The sequence below is a fragment of the Parasteatoda tepidariorum genome, chromosome 2 (assembly GCF_043381705.1).
Source record: "Parasteatoda tepidariorum isolate YZ-2023 chromosome 2, CAS_Ptep_4.0, whole genome shotgun sequence".
NCBI lineage: Eukaryota > Metazoa > Arthropoda > Arachnida > Araneae > Theridiidae > Parasteatoda > Parasteatoda tepidariorum.
The window spans coordinates 87,838,882-87,860,975 of NC_092205.1; the positions used below are offsets into that span (position 1 = coordinate 87,838,882).

Below are 22,094 nucleotides of genomic sequence, written 5' to 3' on the forward strand. Positions count from 1 at the left end.
CTTTCTTGAGTTTATGATTATAACAACTATTTACTGATAAAAAATGAATATTAATCATGAATATAAGCTTATAAAGTATCTCTCTGGCTCTCCCTTACAAACAAATAAAATAAACTGTGTTTTTAAGTTCCACCTTTGAAAATTTGATTTCCGGAAACTTCTGTGATCAACTATTTTTTTGAAACGTCTGGACCTTCGATCTCCGGAAACTTCCGGATCACTGTTAGCGAAAATTCCGGAAATCCGAATTTTTTCCGGAGCACAATCAGCCCTGCATTTTTTAAAAATTTTTTCTATGACAGATACAAAATCAAAACCTAGTTAAAAATGTTTTCAAATGGTACAAGAATGCCAGGTAAAATTTTGATAATAATTGATCAAAATTCAAAAATTTAAAAAAACGAAAATAAAAAAGTGTCGCAAGGTGAGCCACTCTCCCCAACAACCCTGGCCACAAATAAACTGCTAGAAATAGTTTGGTTACCACCTTTACTTTTACTCTGATTGATAACGTTTCATGCTGGCACGCATTTGTGACAGTCGGTGCAAAAGGGTTAATGTAGTTTAATTTTTAGACATCAAAACGTACTACACAGTTTTAAACTATAATATAAAATAATTTTCCATTTAATTGATTTTAATATTTACACACGCTAAAATTCATTTAATCGAAATTATCTGAGGTTGTTGCCACTTAATTTTGTCTAAATGCAAAGCGAATAAATAAACACATTTAAAATATTTATTTAAATGGTAGATAGGTACTTTATTTACGTCGCACTAGGCTGCACAATGGGTACTGGCGACAGTCTTCGATGAGGATGATCCGAAGACATGTCATCGCAATTTTGATCCTCTGCAGAGGGGGATGGCTCCCCTACTTTTGGTAACCCGACGACTTGCGCGAAGTCGAGCACTTTAAGGTAGAACAGTTTAACGAAGACCGATGCCGCGTAACCTCGGTCCCTACGCAGGCTGATCAAAGTGGTCACCCGCCCGATTACTGACCGCAGCCAGTGACGCTTGACTTCGGTGTTCTACTCCTTGTCTTCACGATCAGTTAGTTCACTGCGAAACTATTTATATAGATAAACAAGACTTATCTTTTATCTGAATACAAAAAGTTCAAAATTTTAAAGCTCAATACAGATATAAAAAATATTCTTACACAAAATAATAAGCCAGCTATTGATGCAGAAGAGAAGAACAACAGGAAGTAAAATTTTAAACACTGACAAACTTAAAACCCTTCACAATTAAGTAACTTTAAAATCATGATTGTAGATTACATATCTAATTTTCTTTCAAAATGTTTTTTTTTTATCTCATTCGGTTTAAGATTACAAAGGTAAATAAAATGACGTTCAATGCATGTAATATTTCGAAGATACTTAACAGCAAGTACGTCAATTTTGATCGTCATAACCTTCACTGCACGACTCTTAAAATTTTGCTAGGTACTCCGGTTTGGATAAAATATCAAAAGATATACAGTCAAACTCCGTTATAGTGAACATGGTTTATAGTGAACTCCCAGATATAGTGAACGAAATGTTCGCTTCCGTGCCATGCTATACACGTATAATATTATTTTTTGTGGATATAGTGAACCAAACGAAGAGAGGAAATTGGATATTATGAATTTTATTTTTGTCTTCGACTGATTTTTTTTCTTCATTTTTTGGGCAATTTTAAATTTCTACATAAAATACATATACCGATTCTTAAAACTATCTATTTCTTAAAACTTTTGCTATAAGCATTTTTTCTTGCTTGCTTCTTCGATCTCAGTTTCCCATCCCTAAATTTTTTAATAATAAAAAATTAAAGTAACACATTTTTGTTACTACATATTGCTTTTTTTTAAATCATTTTTGTATTTCTTTTTATTGGTCATTTATTTAAATATCATGTAATAAAAGGGAGCAGTTCGGAAAAATTAGTTAAAATGGTCTGCAGTACGGATATAGTGAAATCCCAGTTATAGTGAACCGAAATTAAGGTCCCTTGAGGTTCACTATAGCGGGGTTTGACGGTAGTAAATATCTGACATTGTTAAAACATTGAGAACAAAACATGGGTACACTCGTATATTCGTTTCCATTATTACACACAGGGTGTCCCATAATGAGTGGGGGTGGGGGATCCATAATGGGGGTGGGTAATGATCTAAATTCACAAGGTGTGTATTAGAAGGGGACCATATGAGAACTAGTTTTTTTGTTATAATTCCAGCTTCATCGATAATTTTAAAAATTTCATTAATTCGAAAATTTTTTGAATTTTTCTAAATATATTTTTTTAAGTTTAAATGGAATGAAAATGACTACTCTAAACAGCTTTTGTGTTTTGCAATAACAATTTTTATTTTATTTAGCATTAAATTATAATTTAAATTAAATGAGAAAACCCCTATTCTAAAGTGGATAAAATTTAAAAACTTATGAACCAAAAGCAGTTAGAAAAAGAAATTTTTTATTACATTCCTAGATGATATATTTTTTAAACAAAAGGTACATGAAATTTTGGAAATTTTTAGACCTCCCCCACAAAAACAGTTGCCATTATAACACTGTGACTGACCACTTTAAATATATATTTTTAGAATTCTTGTTCAAAAATCAAGATAAAATTTTTTTCAAACTCTGTCTGATCATTATGGAGATTTTATAGAACCATCGTTGAACAGCCGACCCAATTTTTGGGTTTACGATTACTAATGTTCAATTCCGTAGCCTTGTAATTTTGAACCCAATCCAGAAGACAAGGGAGCTCCTGGATCAAGCATTTGGAGTAATTTGTCTTCGTGCAGGACTTTTCGATAGAACTAACCCGCATGTGCGTTACATGTAGAGGAAGATCACGAGAACCTCCCACAGTTAGCCTGACAGCAAGGGGACTCTAACCCATGATTCGTCTACCATTGAGGATATTTTCACGTCAGCACTGTGGCCGATGCAAGCCGGATGCGGGATTAGTATCGACCAGTCATCGTTTGGGATTTGAACCCGATTCACCTCATTGGAAGACTTGATAAAAGTAAAGGAGAGATTCAACTGCGTGTTCTGAATCAGTAAATTCCGTATACACATTAAAAAACTAAATAAATAAAAATAACTCAGCCCTTGAAAAAGAAATTTTGTAAATGTAGGTCGCAGTTGTAAAAAAATGACGAACCACACATACACATTAAAAAACATAATAGTAGATTTATGAATAAGACAATTAACTGGTTTGATTGGTTACTCCTTTTAGCTACCACTTTGGAATTCATGCAGAGAAAATTTCATACATAGGCTATATATTACTCAATAAAAATATTTTAAGCTGATCCTGATTATGTTTTGTGACTATGTTTCTTTACTAAACTGATTAAAAATATGGAGTTAAATACACTGTGGTGAATTTGACCATTTCTTAGCAGGTCTGTAATGCACCAGTAGCGTGCATAATAGTGTATAGACACTTGAATATAGCTAAAAAAAACTTACATTCCTATAGCTTATCTGTAGAATAAAAAAGAACCCCCCTTGGCACAAAGTCTAGACTGTATGCTGCTATGAAAACAAGAAATAGCACATTACATAGCTTCTCTCTTCCTAATTCCCTTTCTCGCGCCAATCCTAGCCAAACTAAACATAGACAGACTATTCTTACAAAGTTTTTACATAATTTGTTATAAATTTATTGTTCTACTATCACCAGAACTTTTCCAGACTATTGTGCTGTCAGTTTCTAAAAATACGAAGATAAATAGGGGTGTGGGGTTAGTCATTTCCCTCAGATATCATTTGGCTGAAATAATTAAAAAGAAAAGAAATAGTAAAGACAACAATTTTAATAAATATCTCTAGGCTCTGCACATAATCAATTCACTGTTATTTCCATAGTGGTAACTTAAGACTTTGCAGAAATTCTCGTGATAGCATAAATACAGAGTATTACTATCCTAAACATTTTATAGATCTCTTAAAAATAAACAGGAGAATACTAATGTAAGTCGTTTGTCAAGTTCAGGGATCTATATGAGAAAAGGAGCATTTAAATTAAAGTTCTGAGTGACCCATAAATGACAGTACAATATTAATATTCCCTTTCAATACATTCATTTGGAATTTTTCTTGTAGAATCTAAAAATACCTGATTCAGTAAAAGGCATTTCTGATCTGTGGTCTTGAGCTATCTCGAAAGCTTAAATTATTGAAATTATAAAATATAATTAACAAATAAATAAAATGGCTGGAATAGCTTGGTCGGTAGGGCGCTGGACCCATGTCCGAGAATTCGAACCCCCGCCGGCCGGATACTCCCTGTGTAGTAAAATGGTGACTGATGCACGTTAAATCTGTGGAGTCGCAAAGTCCTCCATGTTCCCAAAACAAATCAATACCTCTAGGTGTACAGAATTGGAGTTTGATTGTTTTCTGATTCAGGTCAAAATTATGATCTATGGATGGATGAATGGGTCCGCCTTATAAACGGGTGTGACGTATGGGTGTAGCAGAAGTCGAAATCTTGGCCATAGATGACACCACTGGAAAACAAGAACAATCACACTACTCTGCCTTAACAGGCATATGAAAGAGAGAGAGAGAGAGTAAATAAACAGAAATAAAGCAATTCATAAATGTTAGAGTAGTACATTTAATAATAATAATATTAATGATAAAAAAGAGAATGATGTTGGGTATATTTTGATGAATGTGGCAACTACCATTGACAAGGGTAAAAAAGTTTTTTTTCTTCCTTCTTTTTTTTTAAAAAAAAACAACTCACAGATGTTTTTGAAAAAAGAAAAATATATATAATGGTTTGTCTTGGGAAGGTTATAAATTACACCATTCCAGTTGGTTCAGCTGATACTTTCTCCTTTAGTTAATCGTGTGCCCCAACCCGGTTGTTGCTATGACATGGTCATGCTTCGGTACAGGTACCAATATGCAAATCTTACCATGATAATTAGTGACCCTGGAAATATCTCAAGAGTGGGGGGTGGCTCTCTCCCTCTCTCTATACATATATTAGTATTAATTGGGTCTGAATTATCTTTAACTCCCAAATTGGCAAACAAGAACTCAAAGTTGCAATTTTAACTTTAACTTCATGATTAGAATTGTTATAAAATTGAAATAAAATTAATAAACGAAATTGTCAACCTTTAAATTATTTATTTCTCATTTTTAAAAAAAAAATTCTATTTTACTATTTGTTTTTATTTTATTCACTGTGACATTCAAAACCAAGAAAATTTTTTCTCATCCGTTAGCAATAAGGACATATATTTATTCTATAGAGGAATGAGTAAGCGATGATTTCATGTCAGTTATTACCAAGGAAATATAAAAGCTCGTTTGCAACAGACAATTTTTTCTTTAGAATTCAGACACAAAAAATTATTTATTTTTTAAATTTTAATTTAAGTTCTAGGACACATGTGCAGAAAGTGCAGGTTTNAAGAACAATCACACCACTCTGCCTTAACAGGCATACGAAAGAGAGAGAATAAGTAAACAGAAATAAAGCAATTCATAAATGTTAGCGTAGTATATTTAATAATAATAATATTAATGATAAAAAAGTGAATGATGTTGGGTATATTTTGATGAATGTGGCAACTACCATTGACAAGGGTAAAAAAGTTTTTTTTCTTTGTTTCTTCCTTCTTTTTTTTTTTTAAAAAAAAAAACTCACAAATGTTTTTAAAAAAAGAAAAAATATATAATGGTACGTCTTGGGAAGGTTATAAAGTACACCATTCCAGTTGGTCCATTCCGTGATTTTTTCTCCTTTAGTTTATCATAGCCACAACCCCGTTGTTGCTATGACATGGAGATGTTTTGGTACAGGTACCAATATGCAAATCTTACCATGATAATTACTGACCATTAAAGTATCTCAAGAGTGGGGGGGGGGGCAGCTTTCTCCCTCTCTCTATATATATTAGTATTAATCGGGTTTGAATTATCTTTAACTCTGAAAAAGGCAATCAAGAATTCAAAGTTGCAATTTTAACTTTAACTTCCTGACTAGAATTGTTATAAAATCAAAATAAAATTAATAAACGAAATTGTCAACCTTTAAATTATTTATTTCTCATTTTCTTTTTTTAAAATTCTATTTCACTGTTTGTTTTTATTTTATTCACTGTGACATTCGAAACCAAGAAAATTTTTTCTCATCCGTTAGCAATAGGGACATATGGAATAAATATTCCATAGAGGAATGAGTAAGCGATGATTTCATGTCAGTTATCACCAAGGAAATGTTAAAGCTCATTTATGACAGGTAATTTTTTCTTTAAAATTCAGACACAAAAAATTATTTATTTTTTAAATTGTAAATTTAATTACATAAATATTTTATGAAAAATTGCTGTCTTAGAAAAGGTTGAGTTCTTTTATTTAAAAATCTGTGGGGAGGGGGGGGGGGCTAAAGCCCTCTCTGCTTCCCCCCGTTTTTTGGGTACCTGTTGATAACCCAGTCACACATTACAGTACATCGTTCTCGATGTATCTTCATGGTTTTGCCTCACCTTTTGTGGCTTGTAAAAATTTTTTAAAATCTGCAACATTTTAGCACGTTTTGATCCATGGGCAATAATAGACTTGCGAGTTCAATGGTAAAAATATTGTACAGATCTCAATATAATTTACTTCATCATCATTTGGATGTGAACTTGTGTTTAATATTGTTGAGATAGCTTTGCAAGACAAAAGTAGCAATTCTTCACATGTGATAACCATTACTTGGGAGCTAGACAAATTGCCTCCGAGGGAAACTAGATAGAGCATTCGAGATTCTTCTGTACTAAAAAAATAAGGCTTCGACTACTTACCTCAACTGCCAACTGTTTTTTTACAGTGCTTGAAAAAACGTTAACTTTAAAAAATGAAAAGCATGACATGTACCAAATTTTAGCCTCTTTTCCACAGCTTTTTGATACTCGATATATTTCCATATCAGTACCGATTTTCACCAACTAACGTGTCTATTACCAGTTACTGCCAAAACGGGGATATTTCTGTATCGTGATCTGTTGCGCCAACTACAATCGCCAAGGTGCCAAATAGATTTAAAATTTGCAAATTTAAAAAAGAAAAAACATGTATATGCAAAGCTTGACTAAGGCAGAGGCATATGAGGCAGTTGCCCCGGGCCCCCAGATTGAATAGAAGGTTTATTTTACGTTTCCTTCTTTAATGAACTTTTTTCAAACAAAATATCAGTACAATGTGAAACCCCTCAGTTTTACGTTAGCTTCTTTATTAATCTATCGTACGAACACAAAAAAATCTATATTTCGTAAATTTATAGGTTTCTAAGGCGAAATTTTGCTAAATTTTCGCAATTACGATGAGCAAATTTGGCCAATCAAAAGCCTTTATTTTTACACATCACAAAATGCGATATGTTCACAAATATACCGGCTTCTGATTGATCTAACTAAGCCATCGTAATTGGGAAAATTTAGCGGAATTCCGAACTAATGTCAGCAAGAGTGTGATTTTTTTGCAACTAGATGACAAAGTTAACAAGCAGAAAACTGCATTTGGCATGATAGATATAGAATTGTCAAAAAATCAATAAAATGGACAGAACGATATTTCGTCTGACCATTGGATAATTTTAGGTTCAAGTCAATTTTCTTGTTATATATGTAAAATGAGGTGAAAAATTTAAATACCTCCATAAAGTTCGGTTCTTCATTATTGAAGTAGTGAAGCAGAGGGGGGGCCCTAATTAGACTTAATCGGGCCCTGTGTATATGTTTGCTCGGGGGTGGCTACGGGTTATACCTTTCGAGTTGGCCCTTTTCCGTGATGTTTTTTTTTTAGATTCTTGAGTGCTGCTGACTGGAAGTTTTCAAGACTTTGCGATTATTCTTCCACAGATCGCGATACAGAAATCTCTGCTGCTAAAACTCGGTGACTATTTTGTGGCAAGTACGGATTATACAAATATATAAGAAAAGATTTGATCATGATAATATTTATAATCAAATATATAACATGTTCATAGAAACGTTTTATTCGCATTTGTTACGTAGATTTTAAAGTCAATGCAATAGATTATTTGTAAAACATAGGCTAAACAATTAGTACAGAGTGAATCAACTTTAAGACATCAGAGGATTTCAGATTCATTACTTTAAATGGATCTAGTACATTTATTAATAAAAATGACAGTTAAAAATACATTTTTTAAATAAATTTTCCCGTCAGTGATCGAATTTAAAACATAGATGGAATCATTGATAAAATATGTTAACATTATTTGATTTCTATGCTTAGAATTAGAATGGATATAAATTTTTAAAAATACAGAGGTAAAATTTGGTGTAAATTACCGGGAAACTGCTTTAATCCACCTCCAAGAATTGAATCGAACTGAAATGAAAGTTATCATATTCTTTGCTTAATTAATATTACACCTTAATGTTCGAGTTTCATCAGTCATAATGAAAGCGTTAATTAATAAAGTTTAAAGTGAGAGCAGACGTCACAACAAATTCGCATTTTGTTTCGGGTTGATTTACAATAGTATATGTTTAGTTGTTCCTCGCTGATAACGACCTTTAATGGGACCTTTCTAATATATCCAAACGATTCCTTTATTATTAAATATTATTTTACATGTAATTAATTATTAACTAGGCTTCTCATTGTTTTAGTGAAATAGTTTTGTAATACCAGAGTATTGATAAAAGATTTTAAAAATCATGGCTACCGTGTTCTGTTTCTCCGTATTAGTTTTGATTGAATGGCAATGATATGTTACGCGGTACGCGCCAAATTTTATGTTTGTTTTTCATTAATCGTACTTTTTGTTACTTTTTGAAGATTTAAAAAGATTTATTCGCATATCTGAATATTACAATTTATATTTTGAAGTATTCATCTTTTTAGGTTCTAGTCCGTAATTTTTTTCTTCTTTACCATTGATGTTAATTGTTAGTTTTGATTATCTTATCTGTTTACATGGATTCTGATAAGTCAGGTTTGCATATTTTCATTTTTCAATTATGAATCTTAAACTTATTCAACAATAACATTTCCTATACATTTTATTTATAATAATAAATTCATTATTTATGTATAATTATGTTTTTTTAATGTTAATATTGCAGTCGGAAAAAGTCATTGATTGAGAACACATAAAATTAATTTGTTTTTCAGATGTAAATATTTATAGCATTCTTGTTGAAAAACTCACTTTAAAATTCTCAAGTAATAAATTATGATTAGTTACTTTTTACGGAATAGTGAAGCTTTCAATTTTATCATATCAATAACCTGGTAGTTTCACTTGGTTATTTGAAGGATTTCCAGTTTATGCAAAAGTTTATATTCATAATATGGAAATACACTCAGAAATGAAATTATAATTTTTTATTTGATCATTGTTTTACAAAGTTAATTTTAATATACTATCTTGTTTCAATATTAATGCAATCAGTAAAAAGTAAGAAAATAAATTTTAATTAATTGAATTAAAAATTATTTGAAAATGCTTTATTTTTCAATCTAGTTATGTCCTATTTCACACTGACATGATCTGTCACCTATTTTTTTGTCCTTGGACTACATAACTGCTTGTAATTTCTTATGCATAGTTGTTGAATAATTTTAGTCTGTTTAATTGGATAGACAGTGAAAATCTATGAAATACCACTTATTTAATATTATGTAAGACGCAAAAAAAGTCTAAAGCCCAGTAATTTCTTAAGTTTATGTAATAATTAATGTTTTTCTCTAATATTGTAGAGGAAAGTGGAGTACGTTCTAAACGTACAAAGCATGATAAGTTTGGTAGGTTTGCTGCTTTAGAAAAATTAAAGTCCTTGAAGGGAACAAAACATAAATATGAGGTAAGTGTATATAATAAATTTATTTTTTCACTTTAAAATTTATATATTTCCTTACGTTTCTTTTTTATTTTTACAACTTTATATTAATGATTTTATTACAATGAATTTTCAGATCATGTTATATTCTTTTTAGTGTTTCCACTGCAGTGAATTTTATTTTTAATGTTTTTTTGCTAATTTTTTCCAGTAAAGACTTAAAAGAGAAAATATGTATTTATCTTTGTAGTTAAGCTTTTTTTGAGTAAAACTTAAACTGTCAAAATTGTTATATGTCTTTATATGTGACAACTATTGTCAGCTTTTCTGTGTTTGATAGTATGTCTTAAGCCTTTAATTAACTGTCAACTGAAATTTAGTTCTAATTTATCTTGGTTTTTTTCCTGCAATGCAAAATTTTTTTATTCTGTGTTATTTTAATCAATATTTGATTTGGAAGCTTTTACTTTGCATATATTATTGCCTAACTATATTAAGACAGACAAGTTTTAATTTCTCTAAATCCTTTATTTGATTTATTATTCTTTTTTATGCTTATTATGGACCAATACAAAATTCGGTTTAGTTTTTTTTAATGATTAATGTCTCCAAATTATTCTTAGGTTGTTGAAGAATCTAAAGTTTATGAAGAAGTTTCAGAGAAAGAATTTTCCCGTCTTGTCCAAGAGCGTCAAGAAGAAGACTGGATTATTGATGATAGTAATGCCATATTCTAGTCTTTTACACTGAGCATTCATTTTTACCTATTACATTAACAAATCATTTTGAAATTTTTTATGCAAAAGTTCTTTTAATTTTTTGCTTTTAGCTGGTACAACAAATGGATCAGAATAACTAGCTGCAGCATTCTAAGCATTGTAGGCAAAATTGCAGTTTTCGTTAGCGTTTGTTTTTACAGAAGCATTATAATATTAGTATCAATGTTTCTGTGTCCCACTGTGGACTGGGTGCAAGGTATCGGTCCTCGTTAAACTGTTCTACCGTAAAGTGCTCGACTACGCGCTGGTCGTCAGGTTATCGAAAGTAGGCAAGCCATCCCCTCTGCAGAGGAACAAAATTCCAATGGCATATCTTAGAATCATCGTCGTCAATGTTTCCCAGACCGTCGCCAATTGCCCATTGTGCAGCCTAGTGCGACGTAAATAAAGTACCTATCTACCATCTAAATAAATCTTTTAAATTTGTTTATTTATTCGCTTTGCATTTAGTCAAAAATAAGTGGCAGCAACCTCAGATAATTTCGATTAAATGAATTTTAATGTGTGTAAATATTAACATTAATTAAATGGAAAATTATTTTACATTATAGTTTCATAACTTCCTAGATTTCTTGCCCAGTTGCTGTGATTTAACTTTGTTTTGCAGAAGGTGGTGGCAGAAAGATCGTTTTATAGTATTGATAATCAAAATAAGGCATTACATCGTCCGGGTAAAAATCTTCATGCCTTCTTTAAATTTATAATTCTTTTATAATCTTAAAAAACTTCTTTTCAAGCAATATATCTATCTGTAATGTTTAATTTATTTTGCTTAAAATTTTACTCTTTCATATTTTGTGTTAAATGTAACTACTACTTAAATCTTCAATGTTTAACTATAATGTGTAGGGAAATTAACCACTTTAGTTAATTTCCTTAAACATGGTAGTTAATTCACTATTTATTTGCATTTTTTTGACAAGTTATAAAATTAAGGTGAATTGTATAATAATTTTGACAAGTTATTATATAATTCACCTTACTCTAATTCTGTCTATTCTTTTATATTATAATTCTGTTTCAAATCAGACATTCAATTGGTTCAATGGATGAAAAAGATTGGTGCATATCTAAATAAAATTAAAATAACTATAGTACTTTCTTAATATTCTGCCAGTTTATCTGTTTTTGAAATTCATTTTATCTCATGATTTTCTCGTATCAGATCTATCATAAGTTTGATTTTTTTTTTACGGTGTATGCATAATATAGCACACTCATATTATAATGTATGTTTTTGTTTAGGCAACAGAAACATTATTTCGAGCAGAAGCATGATATGTACTATGTATATTTTTATGTACATGATATGTACTATGTAGTAGTAATATTTTTTTCTTCATACAAATAAGAAATATTCCCATAATTTTAATTACATTATATAAATATTTTGTATGGGTTTATAATTTATCATTTTTGTATGAAAGAATGTTTGAAAATTATATCATATTTTTTTATGATAGATGGCAGTGGTTATGTAGAAGATGGACGTGAAATTTTTGATGATGATGTTGAAGGTGACATCTACACTGGTGAGTGCTATTTTAGTTCTAAAAATATAAATTTTTCTGTTTTGAATTCAAATTGTCATGGTGTTATGCTTATATATAATTCAGGAGTATGTAATAAAATTAATAAAACTATAAAAGTTCAAATTATTAATATTTAGCTTTAATAAGGACACATTATAATAATAATCGTCATTAAATAGCATACCAATTTCTAAGTTTACAACAACCATTGTTCAACTCCACAGCCTTGTAATTTTGAACCAAATCCAGTAGACAAGGAAACTCATGATCAAATATTTAGGGAAATTCACCTCTATGGAGGTCTTTTTGATTAAACTATCTCACATTTGCATTACATGTCAAGGAAAACCTCCAACCGTTAGCCTGATGGCAAGGGGACTCTAACTTATGATCTGTTTACCGCTGTGGGTATTTTGCGTCAGCACTGTAATGTATCGAAATTTGCATCGACCAGTCAGCGCCAGGATTCATCGAGTGGCGAGCGCTCTATCTCCTGAGTCACCGCAGCTTTAGGAGCTTCAATTAAAGAAGAAAACATGATTTCTATGTTTGCAATAAGATGCTTTTGTATTGAGTAGGTGTTAAATAACAGCCTAATACATAAGATATAGAAATTATGGAAACTTGTAAAGTACATGTATACTACAGTTCATTGTAAAAATGTCACAATTGGTGAAAATGTAGCTGATCACTACATTGTCCAAGCCTTTTTAATTCTTATCATTTTATATTTAATTTAGACATTTTATCTTTTGTTAATGTTGTTTTCAGTCATCAAAGGCTTTAATTGTTTTCTAATATTGCCGTATGCATAAAGTGGCTTTAGTTTATTATTGTCTTCAGTAAGAGTTTTATCAACAATTAAGTGATAGGAATGATTGCTCTATAATTTCAGAAAGAGTTAAGATTCAATAGATTTGGTTGAATTTTTGATTTTTTGTTTCATATTTATTGGAAACATGATATTTTAGTGCTTATTTTAATCTGTTGTATCTAAACTTGTCATCCTTATTTTTGCATTTTTCAATAGATGCTCTGTTGATTTAAACTTTATTAGAAGATCAAATCCAATTGCGTTCTTGAAATTTAAAAAATTATACTTAAAATTTTCTTAAGGTAAAATATTAGAATGGTATTAAAATTAGGGTTGTTAGGTGAATAGTGATTTGGCCGAATACAAAATATTTGGCAGCCAAATAGCTAAGAAATAAACGAATTAAGAAAAAATCATTAATAGATAAAGATGTAAAGTTAAAAAAAAAAATTCTTTTTATTCTTAAAACAAAAATAAATTTTCCAGAATGATAAAATGATATTAAAAAAAAAAAAAATAAAAGACTGCTAAAAATAACATTTTCCAGAAAAAAAAATTTATCCATAAGACATATTAAAATGGACAATGTCTATCAGAAACGCTTTTAAAATAGAGTGCTATCATAAAAATGTTTATAAAAACAAAAATTATATACAAAAGTATAACAGAAAAAATTAAAATTGATCTCAATTTTTAAAAGAAAATTTTAAAGCTAAACATTTCAGTTTTCCAATTAGTGTATTTTCAAGAAAAAGTGAAGATTAAAGTCCAATAGAAACACTCTTAATTGTGGCATCATAAAAAAACGCCTATAAAAAGATAAGTTTTTTTGAAAAGGAAAAGGCTAGATTGAAACCGTTCTTAATTTTTAAACGAAAGATTTTAACACTAGAAATCTTAATTTAATCCTTTCACGTTGCCTTGTTTATAGAAAAAATTAACCATAAGAGAATATAACGTATATTAGAAATCTCTTTAAAAAATGCTGTCCTAATAAAAACGCTGATAGAGAGAATAGTTAATAAAAAAAGAGGAACAAAAAGCATTGTTCTCAGTTCTGAAATATGACTTTAACATCGGGAATCACAGTCTTCTATGTTACTAGTTATTTGTCTTACTGCAAAAGAAAAAAGTGACAATAAAAGAATTATGTTTAATATGCTTCGTTAAAATAGAAAAACGAGCAAAAATAAAACAAAAATAAAGTTTTTGATTTTTAAAACATAAAGTGTTGTAAAGGGAAAAGCAATGTGCTTGACTTGCCTGAGTTTAATTAAAAAAAAAAAAAANCAGCATTACAAAGTTCATGGTTCTGCATAGAGTAATCTAGTTTCAATTCTTCATATTTCGCCTTCCCATGTTTCTTTTAGAACATAGATTAACAAGTTTTAGAACTTGACAAATATGTCTAAAATCTATTTCTCATAATGAATAGTAAAAATATAATTTTAGACTACTCTTTATTAAATCTTATTAAATTTCTCCCCCAAAAATTTTATCAAAAACTTATTTTCAAAATAATACTTTGTTGAATATTTGGCCAACCAAATATTCTACAAAACATACAAATAGGCCTAATAGTAAATATTTGTTTCATCCCTAATTAAAATTATCTTCCTAGTATTTTCCTTTAATTTTAATCTTGTTTTCTTTTTTGTTAAAGATGTATAAATTTTATTTTTACAATTCATTCTTAAGCTGTGATTATTATTTTCCTTTATTTTTAGACAAGAAAAATAAGCAAATTCCCAAAAACAGTTTTGCTGGACCTCAGAAGAGAGATGTTAAAAAAACAAATGACATCAAAAATATGTTCAAGTCCTTGCCAACAAAAAGAAAAATTGAGGTAGGACCATTTCGTTAGTGATATTAATTATTTGTGGCATTGATGTGTGTATGTTCTAACAAACTATAGCAGCTTCAAAAATTTTCTTAGGGGAGCACAACTTCGAAAAATATTACAAAAATTGTGAAGAGATATTTTTAATTTGAGAAAACATTTGTACTTGTGGAATTTTTTTATCAAATAAATTTCAATATCTGATTTAATGTAACTAAACGAAAGGTTTTTAGCGTATTGTTTCAGTTTAAAATATATATATATTTTTAAAAAAAATTCATGTATTAATTTAAACATGATATGAGTTCAAAAGAAAAGAATACTTCAGTGCTTAATTATCATTATTTTATAATTTATGTTTAATTAATTTGTTATCAAAATTTGTAAGGTATGCATAAGATAATATTCTATTATAAATATTTAAAAATATGTAAGTGAGGATTCTATATGTTGAAATATAATTTCATTTGTTTCTTTTATCAGTGCTTAAATAAATTAATTATTTACAAATTTAGATCTAGCACTTAGAATATTTGATTTCAATGTTAATGTGATGGTTTATGAAATTAGACAAAAATCCAGTTTACTCTTAACATGAGTTAAACAGATTTTTCACAGTCTCAGGGCATTCTAGTGTCTTTCCACTATATTTAGAATCATCTACTAATCTACTTTATAACCTTAATGCATAATTAAAAGCTTACTAAAATGTTAATTTTCATAAGTGAGTTAAAAATTGCAATTATTTTTACATCTTTCTTGATTTCTCAATTGTCATTTTTTCCTTCCTTTTATAGCAAGAAGTAAAACTAGAAGATGATGACATACTGGGTAGCATTATGGAAGATCTTCATAAAGAAAAAGATATGTTCTGCAACATGCCTAAACCTGTTGTGCTTCGTAAGAAACATAAAGTGAATAATTCCCAGTCTCCTATTCAACGGTATTGTTCCTTTTTTTCATGTTTACCTTTTTTCAATTGTACTGCCAATTTATCTGTGTGCCCATTCGGGTTGGCATGGTACAAATTATTTTATAAAAAATTTTTTTTTTTATATTTAAATTACCATAACTATTTTTTTAAAGGTATGATTTCATTGATATTGTGGATTTGATTCAGAAAAATTAATAGGAGGGGATAATTGCTATTTGTTGAAAGACTTGTAATTTATTATAATTGATTTCTTTAAAAACTGTTTCTCATCTATAATTTATTCCAAATTCGATATCCAGCTGATGAGATATTTCACATGGGTGTTGAAGTTGAATGAGAAAAAATAATATTAATCGACTGGTTATTTTAAAATAATTAATAATTCAAAAACTATTAATTGGAAATATTTTAATCCAGTTATATTACTACTTTTAATTAAATTAAATATTAATAATATTGAATTATATTTCTAACATTTTTTGTTAAATGTTATTAATGAATTTATGAGAGCATTAATAGGCAGATTTTTAAAAAAAAAAATCTGTTTTTTTTTCTTTTTTCTTTCTTTTTCTTTTCTTTTTTCTTTTCTTTTTCCAACCTTGGTCCTTATGAATTTTTGAAGTTAAATGGTTATAACTTAATTCAAAAATCTTACTCTATGTTTTTAATAAATGTTCATGAGCCATAATGGAAAGCTTTGGCAAAATTACATAATGCATTTTAATAATAAATCTATTTTTCTATAATTCTGCAAATAAACAGAGGTAATTAGAGGAAATTGGTCTGAAATTATCCTGTTACGCACTCTTCTCATTCTAGAAAACTGCTATTTTAATACAGTTATGCCAATAGTTCAAAGTAAATGCGTTATAAGTGCTCAGTAGATTAAAATGCTATTGTTGTCTTTTTAAAAAAAGTGAATTTAGAAATGAATATATATACTAGAGTATATGGAACAATCAGGGGCATTGTGAACTTCCAATTTTTAGGTGGGAGAATATTCTGATTTTACCGAATCATAAATTAGCAACCATTTTTATTCTTTTTTATTTAATAAACTTTATTTAATTTGTTCTTGATCATCTTAAATATCTAATTAAAATAACATAAAAAAAACTATCTGGTAAACATTGACATACTTTTAGTTGGTGATGAAATTTAAGAAATTTATCCTTATAGTTATTGTTGCAATTTTTATTTAAATACCACTAGAAAGCTTCTCAAAAAAGTGTGGCAGCTAAGAAATAAGTATGATTTTTCTAATACAGATCAAGCAGCAAGCATATACCTAATCTTTAAATCAAGTTTACTAACAGCTAAGGAAATACATTTGCTATAACTAACGTGAAATACTTTTTGTGTATAAAAATCAATCAAACTTTTAACCCTTTTATTTATTTATTATTCGACTAATGAACAATGAGATATTTAATTCATTAACGTCGCTGCATATTGAATATAAATTTATTGATAAAAAGCCATAATTTTTGTAAAATAAAGTGAATATAAAAATTTAATTCATTTGTTTCAATGAGAAAGTATAATTATTCTGTTACTATTTTCATAACATGTTATTCTTTTCCACTATTATATTATTGATTTAACAATTGTATTCTTTTTATTCTAGTCAATAAGGTAACTCAAAACAATTAGGTATTTTATTTACTATCCCACAGGCCGAATAATAAATAATGTGGTAATCAGAAAGTGTGATCAAATATTGAATAAAAATGGAATATTCTAGGTATCGTGCCCCCTAATAAAAATAATCCAATTTTTTTTTAATGGAAAGAATATTTGGCATTGTTGTGTCGAAGTGATGTAAAATAAACAAAATTTTTAATAATTTGTGTAAAATAAAGAATAAAGATCACACTGAGAAAAAAGCATGATCAAAAATACCAGAATATGTAATAATTTAGTGTGTTTCTGGCTGTACAGGAACACTAAAAAAAAAAGCTGGTTGATTTTTACTGAAGCTCTTCGGTAGGTAATGATTTTAGAAAAGCTAACAAAAAAAATCTTTATAATATATGATATGATTTTATCGTTACACCTTAGACCAAATGATTGGTTTAAATACCGTATATTTAGGTTTTCATTACTGGAATTATTATATTTTTTAACAGAAAAGTGATCATCGAATAGTGCAGTATTTTTGCCAGAACTTTCTTTCCCATGCAAAATTTTTAAAATTCGACTACTCTGAAACTGAATTGAAATTTATATAAAAAAATAGATAAGTTTTTTTTTTTAAATCTTAATTCATAAAAAAAAATACTAATAGTTTCCAGGTTTCCACTAAACTGAATTAGGCTGTGCAAAAAGGAAATCTTCGAATATGAGAATGGAGACTCTTGCTGTAATGGCTTTTCCTGATTCTTCTCTGCCAAGTTTTTGTGTCAGACTTAGTTTACAGCTCTATTTAATTTAATTTGGTTGTGTAAATTCTATTTAAAATTTCCTACATTTAATTTGGATCAATATAGCTTTAAATGAAAACAAACTAATCTAATTAAACTCCTTCTAAAATGTGTTTTTTATTTATTTTTATTTCACAACTTCTGTATCTTATGCACTAAGGAGAAGCATAAAATTAATAACGCTTATCAACCTATTTGTTATGAAATGAATTAAAACTTAAATTTTTGTGGCAGTAATTTTTTTTGTTTTTATTTTGTAAATAGCCATCAAATGAATCCATTCCTTGCAAGGCAAAAGACACCTTTAGCTTCAGATTATGTGCCAAAAACGGACGAAAGCCAAAAGTTGAGATCTGTTACTAACAGAAAACCTCTGCAGCCAAAAGTTGTGGATTTTGATAACAATATTGACAGTGGAATATTTAATGAAGATCCTAAAGATGAAGTTATTGAAGAGTTTTCTCAGGATCCAGGATTCAAAACTGAAATTGAAGAGAAAAATAAAATAGATATTCAGGAAACAGATAGCATGGATTTCGGTAAGTAAAATTTCTCTTCCTAGATTCAATCATTAGTTTTGTCTTGTTTGATATGAAATACTCTTTAATCATGGTGCGTAGCATTTTTAAAAAGTGCTTAAAGGTGCTTATTTTCGATTTTTAAAAGCTCTTAAAGGAGCCTTTTTCAATGGGTGTTTTTAAAAAGCGCTTAATTTTCCCTTTTCGAAAATAGGATTTTTTCTTTGCCATGTCGATTTTCGTCACGTATTATGCAAAAGCATGCTTTTCCCATTGTTCTATTCAACGTTTTCACAATTCATTTAACCACACTTTATTTTGGCTTACCGTCGGTCCATAGCGTATGAAAGCGCCAATCATGTTACAGGTTTGATGATATACTTGCGGTTCTGCATGTGCGTATACTGAGTTGGGTTTGAAAATATTATTGCAACTCTGCTACATTTTTCAAGATATTCTCAATTTCAGATTTCAATTTCCACTCTCTGATATGAAACCGAAAAATTTCTCGATCATTTTATAACAGCTAACGTAACCAAGAAAACAGTTCTTTGTCCGAAGCTAGTTATTTTCTCATGATCATCTAAAGTCTTTGAAAATTATTTTGCATTTTGTTAGCTTAAAAAGTACTTAAGAGGTGCTTATTTTTTGTTGAAAGATTTGGCTATGCACCTTGTTAATAGATTTGGAAGTACAAAATTGATTTGATTTATATGGCAGTTTATTTTTAATTTAGAAAATTTACTGGATTATCAAATGGAGTTAAAGGAAGAATAAAAAAATACATAAGAAAAAATCATTAAAAATTTTAATCTGCCTTGAAGTTTGCAAGATTTTGTTGTTGTCTTTTCAGCACATTTTTTAAATATGTTTTTAATACTAGTGCTACCTCAAAACTATTTTTAAAAAATGAATTCAGTAATTTTTGTCACAGAAATTTTTTTTTTAGGGTTTGATTCTAAATAAACATGGGTCTCTCGACCTCTTTGTATCGTAATAATATCTCCTTTTTTCCTGATTTTTAATTTATTTTAATGATAATTAATTCTTTTTAAGGATAGTTAATTCCAGCTCTTGTACGTAAAACTTTTTATTTAATTCTATTTATGAAATTTTTCGGTTACTTCTTTGCAATGTAAAACTTATTTTTTTGTTGACAGACTACAATCGAATTGTTAGTAAATTTAAACATTTAAAATAACTGAATTAAAGTTTTTAAATTGGTTTGGATGTTGTACAGAAGAAAAAGCATGGTTATTTTTTAATTCTTTAGTTTTTTTTAAAAAAAAAGTATATTATGTCTTCAATTGTCGTTGAAGGAGTATGCAATTTTAAGACCAATAACATGAACGTGATGAGCATTGTGTATGAGTTGCCTCTACTTCTTAGTGTAGCTGAGTTTTGTGAATTAGAAACTGGGTAAGCTTCAAGCCACCTCTGGGGATAGAACCTTGTACCGTGATTTTGTAAACTGAGTATTTAAGTGTCTATTCCCAGCTCAGTGATTAAATATCTATGCCATTACAAGCTCATAGTGTTTGATAGACTTGCTTAATTTAGATAAGAATCACAGAAATTAAACTAAAATTAATAAGTTAATATGGATTAAAATAACTAACAAACTCAAATTAATAAAGGATTTTTACAATGTTACGAATGAGTATTTTGATGAAGTTGTTAATCATATGAGAGGATTATTCCTCTAACCTGATTAATAATTCATAAATTATTGATTTCTCATAGTACAATTAAACAGGTTTTTTATGTATTATTATTCTTAGTTTGATAAGTTTTATATAAATTGCATTTGAAATCTAGAGTTCTCCCGTGATCATTTTCTTTCTTTTTTTAACTTTGTTATTTTATTTTTTATTGACAGATCACAGTGAAGATATCTTTAATGATTGTGAAAATTTATTGTCTGAAGCCATTAGTGAGTCTAAACCTGTTGAAGTGGAAGCTAATGTGAAACAAACTTTGCCTAAAGATAACAAGTTTTTTGTGACTTCTTCTTTTCAAGGTGTGATGAATGAGGAAAATGAAAGGTAATAATTTAAATTTTATTAATAATTTGAATTAGAGCCGCGATGGCTCAGGGGAAGCCTTCCAATGAGGCGAGCCGGGTTCGAATCCCAGTCAATACGAATTCCACATCCGGCTTGCACCGACCACATTGCTGACTTGAAATATCCTCAGTGATAGACGGATCATGGGTTAGAGTCCCCTTGTCGTCAGGCTAACCGTAGGAGGCTCTCGTGGTCTTCCTCTCCACGTAACGCAAATGTGGGTTAGCTCCATCAAAAAGTCCTCCACAAAGGCAAATTTCTCCCAATACTCGATCCAGGAGTTCCCTTGTCTTCTGGATTGGGTTCAAAATTACAAGGCTATGGAATTGAACATTAGTAGTCGTAAACCCATAAAATTAGGTCGGCTATTCGACGACGGAAATATATTTTTAATTGTTTGCTTTTTTTAGTGTTCATTATTTCTGATTTAATATACTTGTAATATTTCTACTTTGCAGACCAGATGTTCAGATCGATAGCGGAAATCTTCCCCTGTCAACCACTGTTGATGGACAGACAGTGTTAAGATTTTTTTGGTTAGATGCTTTTGAAGATCCTTTTAAACAACCTGGTAATGATAATTATTATTTTATATTTTTGTGTTTCAATTTCAACAGCTCTCATCCACAATTATATATGTATATTGCTCTAAATATTCACATAAATATTCACATTGGTAAATACAGAGATTATTGTGCTCCGGAAAAAATCCGGATTTCAAGATTTTTCGATAATTGCGATCCGGAAATTTTCAGAAATACAAAGTCCAGAAGTTTCTAGAAATCATAGACCACATTTATGTACAAAAATTCTTGGTATATTTTATTTAAAAATATTAGAACTAGAATTTATACTCGGCATTTGTAATTATTTTTTCTGGATAAATGTGGTTAAACTTATACATAACTATTAATTTTAATTATGCAGTATTTAATTTATTTAGAATTTATGTTGTGAAAATATCAATGATTTAAATTTTTAAAGACATAAGTTTTTTGAAATGTTTCATTAATGATTTTACTTAAGAGATTTTCAGGATTTTTGAGTTGGGCTCACAGTCACCCCTGTAAAAAGTTATAGCTGCTTAGAGTTTATATAGATTTAGTTTATTAAATATTAGGGGGGGGGGGAAAGGGACAAGAAGCTGTACTTAAGCATAACTTTTTACTGTTACACCAGTAATTGTAATTTTTTATGAAATATAATGCAAATAAATGTTACATTTATTTATTTAGAGTATGTTTTAACTTTCTTTTTGTACATTCTGCAGTTTCTACAATTTTAATAGGAACAAAGGTTTGCCATCCCAATAGCAGTTAAAAAAAAAATAGACAAATTGTCTTA

At 29.1% G+C, this 22,094-nt stretch overlaps 2 protein-coding genes across 3 annotated transcripts in view; one reads left to right on the top strand and one right to left on the bottom strand.

Annotated features, from left to right (window-relative positions):
- Window positions 1-8,544, bottom strand: part of LOC107452753 (5' nucleotidase A) — a 15,984-nt gene extending 7,440 nt beyond the window's left edge. Inside the window, exon 1 of the mRNA XM_016069325.3 lies at window positions 8,348-8,544. Coding sequence (XP_015924811.2) covers window positions 8,348-8,406 — 59 coding nt within the window. The 5' untranslated portion in view covers window positions 8,407-8,544. The remainder of the gene's footprint in view (window positions 1-8,347) is intronic.
- Window positions 8,545-8,755: 211 nt separating this feature from the next.
- Window positions 8,756-22,094, top strand: part of LOC107452759 (DNA polymerase alpha catalytic subunit) — a 49,144-nt gene continuing 35,805 nt past the window's right edge. The window contains exons 1-9 of one of the 2 annotated variants that reach the window (XM_043044981.2): window positions 8,756-8,997; window positions 9,765-9,868; window positions 10,468-10,564; window positions 12,087-12,155; window positions 14,697-14,815; window positions 15,607-15,752; window positions 18,431-18,705; window positions 20,564-20,729; window positions 21,209-21,321. In XM_043044981.2, coding sequence (XP_042900915.1) covers window positions 8,979-8,997; window positions 9,765-9,868; window positions 10,468-10,564; window positions 12,087-12,155; window positions 14,697-14,815; window positions 15,607-15,752; window positions 18,431-18,705; window positions 20,564-20,729; window positions 21,209-21,321 — 1,108 coding nt within the window. In that variant the 5' untranslated portion in view covers window positions 8,756-8,978. The remainder of the gene's footprint in view (window positions 8,998-9,764; window positions 9,869-10,467; window positions 10,565-12,086; window positions 12,156-14,696; window positions 14,816-15,606; window positions 15,753-18,430; window positions 18,706-20,563; window positions 20,730-21,208; window positions 21,322-22,094) is intronic. The other variant, XM_043044980.2, reaches the window with a different exon arrangement.